This window comes from Pogonomyrmex barbatus, unplaced genomic scaffold (genome assembly GCF_055798465.1).
Source record: "Pogonomyrmex barbatus isolate J1 unplaced genomic scaffold, ASM5579846v1 scaffold3, whole genome shotgun sequence".
NCBI lineage: Eukaryota > Metazoa > Arthropoda > Insecta > Hymenoptera > Formicidae > Pogonomyrmex > Pogonomyrmex barbatus.
In genome coordinates this window covers 19,678,059-19,691,021 of record NW_028297127.1, presented here as the reverse complement: position 1 = coordinate 19,691,021, position 12,963 = coordinate 19,678,059, and the positions used below count along the sequence as shown (strand labels likewise).

The 12,963-nt window shown below is 33.5% G+C and overlaps 4 protein-coding genes across 11 annotated transcripts; 2 read left to right on the top strand and 2 right to left on the bottom strand.

The window, feature by feature from the left end:
* Positions 1-11: 11 nt before the first annotated feature.
* Positions 12-2,780, bottom strand: LOC105423892 (tRNA (uracil-5-)-methyltransferase homolog A). 2 transcript variants are annotated; one of them, XM_089078761.1, is made up of 9 exons: positions 2,464-2,780; positions 2,048-2,367; positions 1,802-1,960; positions 1,546-1,738; positions 1,309-1,436; positions 989-1,239; positions 641-875; positions 381-573; positions 12-296 (listed from the first exon to the last, which is right to left on the bottom strand). In XM_089078761.1, the coding sequence occupies exons 2-9, from the start codon at positions 2,357-2,359 to the stop codon at positions 28-30; spliced, it is 1,740 nt and encodes a 579-aa protein (XP_088934887.1). In that variant the 5' UTR covers positions 2,360-2,367; positions 2,464-2,780; the 3' UTR covers positions 12-27. The 2 variants fall into 2 exon arrangements, with proteins under 2 accessions (XP_088934887.1, XP_088934886.1); XM_089078760.1 differs by having other exon boundaries at positions 2,048-2,370; positions 2,464-2,778.
* A 527-nt stretch (positions 2,781-3,307) lies between these two features.
* On the top strand, positions 3,308-9,358 carry spd-2 (spindle defective 2). 2 transcript variants are annotated; one of them, XM_011633850.3, is made up of 14 exons: positions 3,308-5,081; positions 5,196-5,438; positions 5,539-5,747; positions 5,811-6,074; positions 6,151-6,256; positions 6,344-6,716; positions 6,801-6,962; positions 7,037-7,250; positions 7,396-7,566; positions 7,635-7,821; positions 8,123-8,321; positions 8,398-8,536; positions 8,599-8,780; positions 8,922-9,358. In XM_011633850.3, exons 1-14 carry the CDS (start codon positions 3,623-3,625, stop codon positions 9,256-9,258), a joined length of 4,245 nt encoding a protein of 1,414 aa, XP_011632152.2. In that variant the 5' UTR covers positions 3,308-3,622; the 3' UTR covers positions 9,259-9,358. The 2 variants fall into 2 exon arrangements, with proteins under 2 accessions (XP_011632152.2, XP_011632151.2); XM_011633849.3 differs by having other exon boundaries at positions 3,310-5,081; positions 5,536-5,747.
* On the bottom strand, positions 9,265-10,794 carry LOC105423894 (ERI1 exoribonuclease 3). Of its 4 annotated transcripts, none has more exons than XM_011633848.2 (2): positions 10,708-10,794; positions 9,265-10,131 (listed from the first exon to the last, which is right to left on the bottom strand). In XM_011633848.2, exon 2 carries the CDS (start codon positions 10,088-10,090, stop codon positions 9,362-9,364), a length of 729 nt encoding a protein of 242 aa, XP_011632150.2. In that variant the 5' UTR covers positions 10,091-10,131; positions 10,708-10,794; the 3' UTR covers positions 9,265-9,361. The 4 variants fall into 4 exon arrangements, with proteins under 4 accessions (XP_011632150.2, XP_011632149.2, XP_088934890.1 ...); XM_011633847.3 differs by having other exon boundaries at positions 10,613-10,755; XM_089078764.1 differs by lacking the exon at positions 10,708-10,794 and adding an exon at positions 10,503-10,637.
* RfC3 (replication factor C subunit RfC3) lies at positions 10,789-12,583 on the top strand. Of its 3 annotated transcripts, none has more exons than XM_089078762.1 (8): positions 10,789-10,931; positions 11,006-11,070; positions 11,122-11,269; positions 11,344-11,506; positions 11,571-11,730; positions 11,815-12,026; positions 12,104-12,181; positions 12,287-12,583. In XM_089078762.1, the coding sequence occupies exons 1-8, from the start codon at positions 10,929-10,931 to the stop codon at positions 12,427-12,429; spliced, it is 972 nt and encodes a 323-aa protein (XP_088934888.1). In that variant the 5' UTR covers positions 10,789-10,928; the 3' UTR covers positions 12,430-12,583. The 3 variants fall into 3 exon arrangements, with proteins under 3 accessions (XP_088934888.1, XP_011632147.1, XP_088934889.1); XM_011633845.2 differs by having other exon boundaries at positions 10,798-10,931; positions 11,142-11,269; XM_089078763.1 differs by having other exon boundaries at positions 10,798-10,931; positions 11,122-11,204.
* Positions 12,584-12,963: the final 380 nt, after the last annotated feature.

Below are 12,963 nucleotides of genomic sequence, written 5' to 3'. Positions count from 1 at the left end.
AAATATGCAAATACGTTTAAATGTTTTTTATTCGGTATTTTTTTGAATAGTACATTCATTTGATTTCATCGCCTTCGATAACCGTTCAAGGCACAATATCAATTCGCAATGCTTGGTATGAGGAAACATGTCAACCGCAATGGCCTTTACCGGTACCAAGGGTTCACCAAGGTACTGCTTGGAACTAGGTCGCGCTAAGTCAATTAAATTTCTCATGGCCGCACGAGGATCGCACGATATATACACCAATCTACTCAATTTTTTTGCCTTACGCAGTGTCAATAAAGCCTTTTGATCTAGAAGAAGTCAACATACAGGTAAGTTAATATTTTCGTATTATATCGTATTGTAAATTTCATTCACACATAATGATAACTTACGTAAACCTGCTCGTGGTGGGTCCACAACGGCAGTGATATTAGATTTTGTTGTCCTCTGAATAATAGGCGATAAAACGTCTTCCGCCTTTCCGACAAAAAATTCACAATTAGTAATACCATTTTTGATAGCGTTTTCCTTCGCATCTTTTATAGCGTCGGGAACAACTTCCACTCCCAGTACTTCACCACAATACTGCAATAATGAACTTAATTAAGTTAATGCACATTTTACATCTTCAGAATTTCATAAATGATCATACCTTCGAAAAACAAAGGCCTATGGTTCCAGTACCGCAACATACGTCAAGTAATGCTGTATCTATTGTAGGTTCAACGAGATCGATCGCCGCTTTGTACAAGATCTCCGCTCCTAATGTATTAACTTGAAAAAATGCCTGAGGCGAAACTCGGAACTTCATTCCGAGTAGCGTTTCTTCTATATACTCTGTTCCACTAATATGATATAAGCTATCACTACTTTCTCCACCTATACTTCTACAAGATTAACTCATGTAAATAAAAAAAAAAAATATATATATATATATATATATATATATATATATATGTGTGTATATTGTTACCTTCATTCGTGTAATATATCTACTTACTTCTTATCTATTGTCTGAAAGTACAAAGAAGTGACATGAGCGTCGACACCTTTCCCAGTTTCGAAAAATATTTTTAATTGTGATTTCAGCTTTTTCAATTCGTCGCTACTTAAATCCTGAGGATGTATACCTACTATCAGCATTAAATGATTAGCACGAGTGATTCGAACGGTAACTTGCCTCCAATATCCGCTATGATCAACTGGATTAAAAGGTTCTAAATTTGACTCATGTATAAATGTTTCTAATATCTGAAATATAAATCTTGTAAATCCTAAGACTATTTTTATTACGTAAAATGATGGATAATTAAAATTTACCTTGACAGCAACCTTCATATTTTCAGGAATGTGACAAAGATCATCGATAGGTCCAACTGCTGTAGAACCCGAAGCATAACTTGATAATCTAAATCCAATCATAACTTTGCTTTGTTCACTGTCTTTACCTGTATCATGATAAATAATGCAAATTAAATAATATACATTAAATTTAACAAAATTTTTATATAATAAATTTTTATATATCCTTGTATAAATCTATCAACAGATAATCACCAATCGTAAACTCGCATTTATTTCTATATGCCTCTGTAATATTTGTTGAAAGTATATTTTGCAGTTTACAAGGCAAACCATCATACAATTTCTTTTGTGAATTCACCCAATCTGTTAAAGCTTTACTTTCTTTAACCATTTGATGGCCAATTTTTATCAGGATAGATTTCATTTCCTTTTGTTTAAGTTCTAGCTAAAAATGTATAGCTTATATTTTTTTGACATTTTTCTTAAAAATAACATAATATCACCTTACTTGATCTGTATATGGCATATTCCATAAAGGTGTGGTAATAAATTTGATTTTATCCATAGGAGAGCAATTTGGATCCTCAGCATTAGTTTTTAAACGCTTATTATTAGATTCTTCTTCTAGTTTTCTTTTCACAAAGGGATCTGGAGCAGGTTTAGCTACCTATCAAAGAAAAGATAAAAGTTGATATTATTACTTACTACTGTCTCAACTTTAGATAAAAGTAGTATTAACAAGAGGCCAAAATACCTGCGCGGTAAGTTTACTGTTTTTCCACAAAATTCCATTTATACTGGTTATCGCTCGTTGACGACACTCCTCACTTCTGAAACATACATATAGCCAACCACTACTTTTCCTGGGTGGCTTTACCTTGCACAATTGCAAATCCAGCTTTTCATTCAATAGTTTCTTGAACTCGCCAATTCCATAATATTTAGGTAAGCCACGCACTTCTATTTTGTACTTTTCAGATGTAAAATCATCCCTTTCGAGATATGCATATGGATTTTTCTCATTCTCCGCAATGCTGGCTGTCTCCGTGGTATTTGCTTCGCACATTATGTCAACTTCTTAAAGTCATAACGTTTACATTAAAATTTCGTTTGTCTCACAGGATATCCAAAATAAATAAATTACGCCAGGATCTAATTTTCATTACTTACCGTGTTTCTATGGTTTGCTCTAACATGAATGTAACAAAATTCAATTCCAAGCGTAATTTATCCTAGTTAAATGTTAGCTTATGCTATGCTTAATTGATTGCCAACTAAATAGAATTGAAATATATTTATAAACCATGAAATTAAGAAGCACATGTCATTTTTCAGCACAGATCAAAAAAGGTTAGGACATATGTTTACATCCATGCACCTGCATGCATCATGGGTCTGTTCTTTTTAACTGCACCAGTTCAGAGTTTATCTTTCTTCTTCCAGTGTAAGAAAGAAAGATAAACTGTAAACTAGTATAACTAGTTCAGCCAAAAAGAACAGGCCTCATGTCTCTTTACAGAGTCTCTTTGTTCTTTAAAGAGTTGTTGCATTTGCACCTTTTGCACCTGGATTTCTCGTTCTTCCTCTCTTCAATGTTGGCTTATACATTTGTTTATTTCTGTTGCATCAATTGCAAGCAATGTGAATTATTACAACTGCCAAATTCTAAAATAGATATATAGACGGAAGTATATGAAATTTTCTTCGGTCTTTACAAAAAAGGCTGGAGTGGCCGCTTTCATGGGTCCGCGCGGTGAAAGTTGCGGTGCCAATCATTTTAAAATAGAATTTAAACGTGAATTGACCAATCCAGTCAACCGACGTTTCATTGTGATTGGTCCACTAAAAATCGACAATTAGATCAACTTTCAGAGTCAGTAATCTGATACAAGCTTAAGGCCTAAATTGCATCTTTAAAGTTCGGAGAATCGAAGATCTCGAATCCGCGAAATTTTGTTTTCGCAAGAAGAACCTCAAAAGGAACGAAAGAAACTATCGAGTTCCGGGACCGCGACTTTACCGTCGAATTTCGTAATAACGCTCGCCAGCAGATGGCGATGGATTAACAATTACGGCTTCGGTGAGAAATGATAACAACGTCAGAGCTTCAAGTTCGTGTCCAATCGTCAGTGATCTCCAGAACTTTTCAAATTTGAACTGCAAAATCGATCGACTGTTATTGTTTAACGTTCGAAGTGGAATCGAAGTCGAGCGGATCTGCGGAGGATTCACGGATTCGCGGTTGCGGGATGACGGGAAAACGCTGAATCGTCCGTCCTACGAATTAGCAGTTGAATCGTCGCCGTAGCCGCGAACAAAGGGCGCCACAATGTTCACGCCGATTAAGCCCAAGGTCCAGAGTGTGTTGAACGACACGATGGTAAACACGCCGCAACCGCAGGCAACGTCGACCGTACGAAGAACAAAAAGCGCGATGGAGAGTAGATTTAACGACAGACACGTAAGAGAAGAGAAAGACAAGCAAGATTTGCCACATAAGTTGACACAGAGAGAAGATACTTCCTTAGGTCTTCTTAAAAACATGTCAGTTCTCACAAGTATAAGCACAGAGGAGGAACAAAAATTGACTTATCCCAATATTGATGCAGAACTGGAATGTGCCAGGAAACTTCTTCAGAGATGTAGCAATATAAATAATTCTTTAACCACGGATATGAACAAGGAGAATAACGTTAATATGCAAAATATTACTGGCGATATGTCAGTTTCAAATTTTGGTCTACCAATTGAGACATATTTGTCTGAATTAGAAAAGTGCAATGTGAATAATTTGATGAGTAAAGTCAGCACGACTAGTGTTACTTTTGAACCTAATGAAATAACAGCACGTTCATCTGGTGTCAATAATAGTGTTAAGGAACATTCTCTTGTAAACAAATCTTTTGGTGGCATTAGCTTCAGTAAAAGCGATATAATGGCACAGTTTAATAATGAGGTAATGGCGGAGATCAATAATGAAGAATTTTTATCTGGCTCAAAAATGGCTGAACAGTTGTCGTTTGATCAAGCTTGCTGCGAACAAGATCATACATATTGCATACCAGGCATGAATACAGAAAAGCAAAAAATAGATATTGATTCTTTTTCTGGTATCATTGGAGAAGTAGATTTATCAATAGCATCTTGTGCTGGACGGAAAGTATCTGTTGGCCAATACTTCCAACGCAAATCTGATAAAATAGGATTGTTGGGAACAATTGGGGACAAAGCAAGCCTTGGTGTTATTGCTGAAACTCCAAAAAGAAGCGGCAAATTACCAGTATTAGTTGAGTCGACTATTTTGACAGATGCAACTCCATTGCCAGCAAAATTGATAGAAAAGGAGTATTTGCTTACTTCTAGTGCAACAAAAGATATAGATGAGAACAGCGTCATAAGTTTAAATACTATCCTTAATACTTTACAAGATGTTAATAGCGAGACACCACGGCGATTGGTTGATCAGCTTTTAAAAGCACAAAAGAAGAAAGAAAATCCAGCAATACAAGATAGCGCAAGAAAAGAAACTTATAGATTGCCTTCTAATAAAAAGTCTATAATAACAATGCCTACTAGAAATTCGAATAAATTTGATGAAGATATTAATGCAGAGAATCTTTCAGCTAAATTATCGCTAGATAGCAGAACTAAAAATGAAAATAGTGATATAAAACATGAACGTATGAGAGCACTGTTACTTCCTTCAAATAAAAATACAAAGGAAGCTGAAACTTTCATAGATGTGTGCAAAGAAGAAGTGCCAACATCATCATATAATCAAGATATAGGTACATAAATTGAAACATTTCTGTTTACTATCTATATCTGTTATTTCTTATTCTTTATTGCATAATACAATGTTTCTATTCATGACATCTAATATATGGCTTTTTAACAAATAGAAGTATCGTCAACATCAGATTTTATATTTCCTTTACGAAATTCCATACCAAGTAATTTACCAGACAAATTATCTGTATTATCTACAGTGCCATTTAAAATGAACAGTAAGAATTATGATGAAGAAAGCTATAATGATTTGAATATACAAAGCAAAGAAATGATAAAAAAGGATACCACTGAGAGTATGAGAAATTCATTACTCTCAGTATTCACAGATATAGAAATGCAGCATGATCTAAGTGGTATAATTCAATTATTAACTTATTTTGTTTAATAGATGTATGACAAATATATGATAAATATGTGATAAATATACATTCTTTTTGTATAATTTTTCAGAAGATGTCGATATTGGCAAAAACTCGAAACAGTCATGCAACTGTATTGTTGGTATGATAAATGAAGCTAACATTGATCTTATAAATAATGGAAATAGATGGATAACATGTACATTTAAATTACTTAATATGTCGGGAGATGGGGAAAATATTGAACTAAACATACCTTCGGAAGCTATTTTAATAAAACCTAAGGGGATTCAATCTGCAAAGGTATGTTCATAATCAACTGAAAATTAGTTCTAATTGCCTCAATAATTATTGGACTTTTTTCAGATTGAAATGAAAGTAGTAAAAATGTGCAAACCAGTATTCGTAATATTAAATATATCTTTATCAGACATGGTGGCAAAATCAAAATGGTCTATGAAGCATATGCTTTATATTACTTCGGAAGAACTCCAACTGGATATCATATGCCACTCTGATAAACAGGAATTGGATTTTCAATATATTGCGGAAGAGACATCAAAAGTTCTACCTATAACATTTCATAACAAAAACAATGTTGATGTACCTGTTAATCTTTCTATATTACATGTAAGATGTGAATATTCTTGATAATTAAAACAATATATATATTGTATACTAATTAATTTCCTTTTACTTATTGTAGGAAGGACCAAAAATGTTTAGTATTGAAGAACCAATGTATCTAATAAAACCACATGAAAAATTTACTACTAATATAAAGTGTGAAAGATCGCAATCTACATTAGTGGGTAAGCATTTTTTTGCATATTGGTATTTGTACATTCTTCATATATAGGCTGTTTTTTTATCGGAAATAAGAAAGTTTTGTTGAATAGATTCTCCGCAAAGACAATCGCAACATTGGAAAAACAAATTAATAATACAAGTACAATGTAAGGATGATACTGTATTGTTTAGAAAAGAAATACCCCTTTATATACAAATAGGTATTTATAAAATCCAGATCATAAATACAGAACTACCTATAGTTGTCCCAAGACAGCAAGATAAATTGATAAATATCATAAATTCGGGAACCATGGCAACTAACGTTTCCGCTACCATTATACCAATGGATGGGCATCCAAACATGATGCAAGATTTTTCTATAAAACCGGATAACATATTCTTGCATGTCGGGGAGATAAATTCATTTACGATTGCGTATAAACCACAATTTTTAGATGCAAACTCTGTAGATAATGAAAGGTGATGATCATTTTGTAAATTGATTTCTCTCTCTTTCTCACTATCACTTTCATTTTCTCGTTATTTCAACATTATTTTTTTCAGATATGCAAAGATCAAATTAGTTGCTGGTAATAATGTTTACCATTACATTATAAGTACCGAATCATCAGAATCAGAAAAAGAAAATTATATACGTTGCCATACACCTAATAATGTGGTGTCTCCAAGTCCTGCAACGTCGCCACAAAGTGTAATCTCTAACAAGTTAGAAAAATTTATATATACTAATAATTATTATTGTAATAATAAATAATATATAAATTTAAATTCATATATAGGTCTGGACTTTGTGACAGAAATTCTCCAATTAGTACAGTATCAAGTGTAGCCGTAGCAGGAAATATAATTCCGATTAGAGCTACACATGCTGCCCTAGTATGGAACAGTGTAAAGACAGGAAAAAGTGACACTAAGGAGTTTACGATTCGCAATACAAGTAATAATAAAATTAGGATTCAAATAGATATATGTGATGACAGCAAGAGTTTTAAGGTATTGCATATACAGAATAGGACAATAATTTTATTTATTTATATTTATTTATTTTTTTTTTAATGAAATCTCATTTTTTTAAGCACATTAATATTTGTCATTATATTGTCAATATAATAAATACATTAAATATTCTATATTACAGTTTCTTGGAGAGAGACAAACTATAAATACAAGCATGGTATTGGCGATGCAACGTCAAGAAATTAAGACATTGACAATCGCATTTAGTCCATATTGTGTAGGTCCAGTAGTTGGAAAAATTACTATCAAACATTATACAAAAGAGAGTAATGATTCTCAACAACAGAAAAGAGTACGTATATTGATCCTAAATAATTGTAACGAATTTAAAGAAGAAGCATTCATAATTTATATTGACAGATACCTTTGTATGGATATGGTGGTTGGAGCAAGGTAAAAATCTCGGGTACATTTAAAGATGCCAGTGGAAAAATGTGGTTACCACTGGGTAATCTGTATTCTGAAACTACGACTTTGAGCGCAAATATCTCATTAGATAACATTGGCGATTTATGTTCATTTGCCAAAGTGACGGTTGTACCGAAAGGTTCGACTAAATTAATTTCTCTATTATTCTATTTATAAAACACATTTTAAGTAAGTCATGCCCATAGAGATAAATATATATATATATATATATATATATATATATATATATATATATATATTGGAATATATATTAGAAATGGAAAAAATTAACGATTGGGTTCGAACTCAGGATTTTTCGTCCACTATCGACATTTACATGGCTTCTCTGTTTATATTTCCAATCTCCTTGCTTATGGTCCTTTATTGCTTATATGCTGACTTTCCTGCTAGTTAATTTCTTACATATGTATATATTTCAGTTATTTCTCCATCAATGCATTCCAGTTGGCATATAAGTCCAAAAGAAGTGATACTTAATCCTAAAGAATCCCAGCGAATAACAATACAATTTCATCCCAAGAAAGAAGACTTTGTATTATTGCAACGTTCGGAAGTTTCGCATGTCGCGACAATAAATGTCACTTACGGAGATGAGCCGACTCGCTGGCGGATACGCAGGTAAAAGATGCATGACTTATCAAACAAATTGATATTTAGTGTTAATCTTCACTGCTGACAAACGTATACTCTTTAGATTGTACAATAAAATAAGAGAATTAGGTGAATCAAGTGGGAATGAAAATGAGGCACTCAGGAATATTGTGTATCCCATATGTAAAGCTTTCCCCGGGGAACAACTAATCCCTGGCTTAACATCAATTCGCGATTCAATTGTAAGTAAACATAGTTATTTGATTTTATATCATTCACACAATAACAACATACATTTACACAGCAAAATCTAAGTGATTTGTGCACCGGTGTTCATCAGTACGAAATAATGCTCACAGTAGAAGCGTGCGCGGACGATACTTTACCTGTACATTATGATACCGATGAATCAGAGATGTATCAGTCTCTAATAAGTGACACTACTCATGTAGATGAGGCAGGTGGAGCAAGTTTCTTCGCTTCTCAGTAAGAGGGATTTTACGTATATTTCTTATTGTATATTAAACATCTGTATGTGATAATTAACTTTTGACGAAATATTAATACAAAAATTTCTGATTAAATATTTTGTTATTCTGATTAAATATTAAATATTTTGTTATACAGAACTATGGCAGAATATGAAGCTCAACATCATCCTGAATTACAAAATCAATTCACTGTAACTCCGTCCACCATCATTCTGAATCCTCCAATACAGAATGAAGCAACTGTAACTGTTCTTAGCTTTTTCAAAACAGCTGAACCATTCCAAATCAGTCTGTCAAATACAGATTGTTTCAGTGTTGTTCCCGCGGAAGGAATGTTACCGAGTAAAAAGAGCTTTCCTTTAAAGATACAATGTTCTCAGAAGATAGAACGTAACATGCAGGCTGTACTTGAGATTTACACAGAGAATAGTAAACAGGACGTACTGATTAAGGTTGTTGTGAAACGACAATAATCAAAATTTTTTTATAATCACGATATTTATTTATGTAATTATCATAATTGAAGAATTTTACAAAAGAGATTTTATGAATGCAAGCCTAATTTTTAACAAACTATCACGTTTCTTTATTCAATACATTTCTCCTTACTTCAATTTGACTGTAATTGTTTAAGTTTATTGCAGAAGTTGCTAACGACGAGGTAATTTTGAACTGTGTGTTGTATCTTTCTTTCAAAGCTAGTATTATCGAAATTATATTATACACGTCGTCGATGCCCGAATGCAAACGTCCTTTTAACGGAAGATTCAATCGCGCAAGCATGTTCTTTAAGCTCCTTGGATAATACCCGGTGGATTCGCTAAACGTGTGCTTTAATTCTATCCATTGTTTAAAATAATCCGGTAAAATAATGCCGTCCAATTCGCACTGACTTGGCAACATGATCTTTAAATCCCAATTACCGCAAGTGACGAATGAGCTTTTTTCAGGTGTGTCGAAGTATCCTTCCTTAGTTAACCATTCGCAGAATTTTGAGAACACGTCCACGAAATATGGTTGATTGTCCACAGTCTCCTGCATGATTCCAGTTAATTCTGTGCAGTGTGGCGTGAGGATAGGGTGGACTCTCGGTTTTACATAGGTATGAAACACATCCTTCAGTTTCCAATCACAAGTGGACAGTACCGCGCATGGTAACTCAATGATTTCTTGTGGGTTGAGTACCTGATTCTTCTCGCACGTGGCCTCAAAGTCCATTACAAGGAGATACTCAAATTTCTGCGTTACCTCACGGAAACGATTAATCATCGTTCTGGGATACCTTCGAAGAACTCGGTGAGCCATATTGATATCCCATATGAATAGATCATGTCCCTGTGTGATTTCTAAACAAAATAAATACTTTTAGATCAAGCTGACATGTTCTTTATTTACTCTTATACTTTGTCTTTAGTGATCTCTACTTCTTTGTTTAATCGATGTAAATGAGTTTATTGCAAAAGTAAATCCTCTATCGTGCAAAATATTTATTATTATATCAAGATTATACCACCATTGATAAAAAATATATAAAAAAATTGTAAAACACAATTAGACACTTTCGCATAGTTTAATGTTTAACCGTTTCACTATTTGTTATACTTTTTATTATACGCTAGCGAATGCGGTGGACTCCAACTTTTACACATAAAAAAATAACTTTTAAACATAAAAAAAAAAAATAAAGAAATATTCCACATTCAGTGAACATACATACGCGCCAGCTGTATTTTTTATATCTTTCACCGTTAATCGTGCACGGAATAAAGTTTTATTTATTTTTAAATAAAACTCCACAGTTGAAGGTTAATGTTTGAAAAACGATACCTTATTGATATCTAATGATCGCGTTTATTTATGAACTAATGCAATTCCATCGAGAAAAGAACTCAGATAAAACAGATCAAATCGGAACAATTCACATTTCCAAAGCACGTAGCAGCGTGTCGTGATCGGGTCCTATTTCGCCAACTGTCAAACGCCATATTGGCGCACGATTGACCGGGGCGGGGGAGGGGGGGAACGACGCACGGCATAAATATAACCTCCAAGTCGTTCAAACTGATCGCAGTCGCAGTTTGATCGCGAGCCGGCGATTTTACGATACGATGACATCCAGCGACGAACAACTCGTGAATTTGCCATGGTGAGTACGATTTACTCGAAGTGTCGCTTCAATGCGTTCATTCTTCGGTGCTAAAAAACCTTCCTTTATTTCAGGGTCGAGAAATATCGTCCCAAAAGTCTGGACGAACTTATTTCCCACGAGACAATAATAAAAACGAGTAAGTAAATAATGTAACGCGTGTGTGGACACGTTGTATGGCGCGGTAAAGAGGAAAATTGTCTGTTACAGTTAACAAGTACATCGACGAGAATCAGCTGCCTCATCTTCTCCTATACGGACCACCTGGGACAGGCAAGACCAGTACTATACTAGCGTGCGCGCGTAAACTCTATACTCCAGCTCAATTCAATTCGATGGTTGTTTATTTAACATCGAAATAATTTCATGTCTTCTCATTTAGTTCTTGTTTCTTATTTTATTGTGTATTTAGGTATTGGAATTGAATGCGTCTGATGACAGAGGTATAGGTATAGTTCGAGGCCAAATTCTGAGCTTTGCTAGTACGGGTACCATGTATAAATCTGCATTTAAATTAATCATCCTGGATGAAGCCGATGCAATGACGACCGATGCTCAGAACGCACTCAGAAGAAGTAAGGTCATGAAGGTTTTTCATATTTATATGTTTACAGAACATTTATATTTTGTTTTTTTCAGTCATTGAAAAATATACGGATAATGTACGTTTCTGCATTATATGCAACTATCTTAGTAAGATTATCCCAGCTTTGCAGTCTCGTTGTACCAGGTTTAGATTCCTGCCTCTCGCAGCAGAGCAAATAATGCCAAGATTGAATCATGTAATTGAAGCAGAGAAGTGAGTGAAGATTTATTTTAAGGTTTATCTAATCTAGCGATTCTTTTTGTCCTAACATTTTTTACTAATAAAAAAAGTCTTTAGTTTGAAAGTTACAGAAAGTGGAAAGGAAGCATTAATGACATTAAGTGGCGGAGATATGAGGAAAGTAATAAGTGTACTTCAAAGTACATGGTTTGCTTATGGCGAGGTAAATCAAGAAAATGTGTATAACTGTGTCGGACATCCATTACCAAGTGACATAAGTAAAATTGTAAACTGGTTACTAAACGAGTCTTATGACACATGTTACAAAAGTATCCTTTTATGACAGAAATTTAAAAGACAATATTTTTACCTAAATTTTATGTAATCCTTAATGTATATTATGCAGAAATTCAAGAGCTTAAGTTAAACAAAGGACTTGCATTACAAGACATATTGACAGAAATTCACTTATTTGTAATTAGAAGTACGTACTATATTATGTATATATATATATATATATATATATATATATATATATATATATATGCGTAAAATATTTGTAGTTTTTATTAATAAGTATTCTTTTCAGTTGATTTCCCCGATCCAATAATGATTGATTTACTGAGTAAAATGGCACAAATAGAAAAAAGACTGGCTTCTGGATGTCGCGATGCTGTCCAAGTAAATTCTCTTATCTCTGCATTTTATAAAGCTCGCGAAATCGAAATATAATATTTCCTATCATACGGATAATAATTGAAAGTTTTTCTATTTTACAAATCTGAAGATACTGAGTATTTTTCTCAAGGTAAAGCTCTTTAGTGAGATAAGATTTTTTTTACTATATTAGAAAGAGGAAAAATAAAATGTTTGATTATTTATGAAAGAGTCATTATTTTTTTAAATATATTTGGTATATATAGAAAAACTCGCATATATATCATAAAAATATAAAAGTTAATATTACGGAATTCATCAAATATTTACGTTCGATCTATAATTCCATTTCCCATTCAACATTCTTTTGTCCGAAAATAATAGAACTATAAAAGCAATGTATATATCTTAGATATAAGTTACAATATATAAGATTGCTATCCGTTTCCCGGTCTCTCCACTTAATTACATTCTGCCGTGCGCCTTATCGGCGATATACAAAAATCTAAAAATAGCCCGTCAAAGTATAAGTCGCAAATCAGTTGAGTCACCATCGATTCCTCACGTCATAAATTACAGCCCCGTTCCACACTCGCCGTCGCCGCCGCC

Excerpts from the sequence above, each read along its gene's own strand:
- LOC105423892 (XM_089078761.1), bottom strand. The coding sequence starts at position 2,359 with ATGTGCGAAGCAAATACCACGGAGACAGCCAGCATTGCGGAGAATGAG. Across the intron at positions 1,739-1,801 it reads ATATGCCATATACAGATCAA|CTAGAACTTAAACAAAAGGA; the intron begins GTAAGGTGATAT and ends ATACATTTTTAG. Across the intron at positions 297-380 it reads CCCACCACGAGCAGGTTTAC|ATCAAAAGGCTTTATTGACA; the intron begins GTAAGTTATCAT and ends GACTTCTTCTAG.
- RfC3 (XM_011633845.2), top strand. The coding sequence starts at position 10,894 with ATGACATCCAGCGACGAACAACTCGTGAATTTGCCATG. Across the intron at positions 10,932-11,005 it reads CAACTCGTGAATTTGCCATG|GGTCGAGAAATATCGTCCCA; the intron begins GTGAGTACGATT and ends CCTTTATTTCAG. Across the intron at positions 12,027-12,103 it reads TTATGACACATGTTACAAAA|AAATTCAAGAGCTTAAGTTA; the intron begins GTATCCTTTTAT and ends TATATTATGCAG.
- LOC105423894 (XM_011633848.2), bottom strand. The coding sequence starts at position 10,090 with ATGGCTCACCGAGTTCTTCGAAGGTATCCCAGAACGATGATTAATCGT.
- spd-2 (XM_011633849.3), top strand. The coding sequence starts at position 3,623 with ATGTTCACGCCGATTAAGCCCAAGGTCCAGAGTGTGTTGAACGACACG. Across the intron at positions 8,322-8,397 it reads ACTCGCTGGCGGATACGCAG|ATTGTACAATAAAATAAGAG; the intron begins GTAAAAGATGCA and ends TATACTCTTTAG. Across the intron at positions 8,781-8,921 it reads GCAAGTTTCTTCGCTTCTCA|AACTATGGCAGAATATGAAG; the intron begins GTAAGAGGGATT and ends TTTGTTATACAG.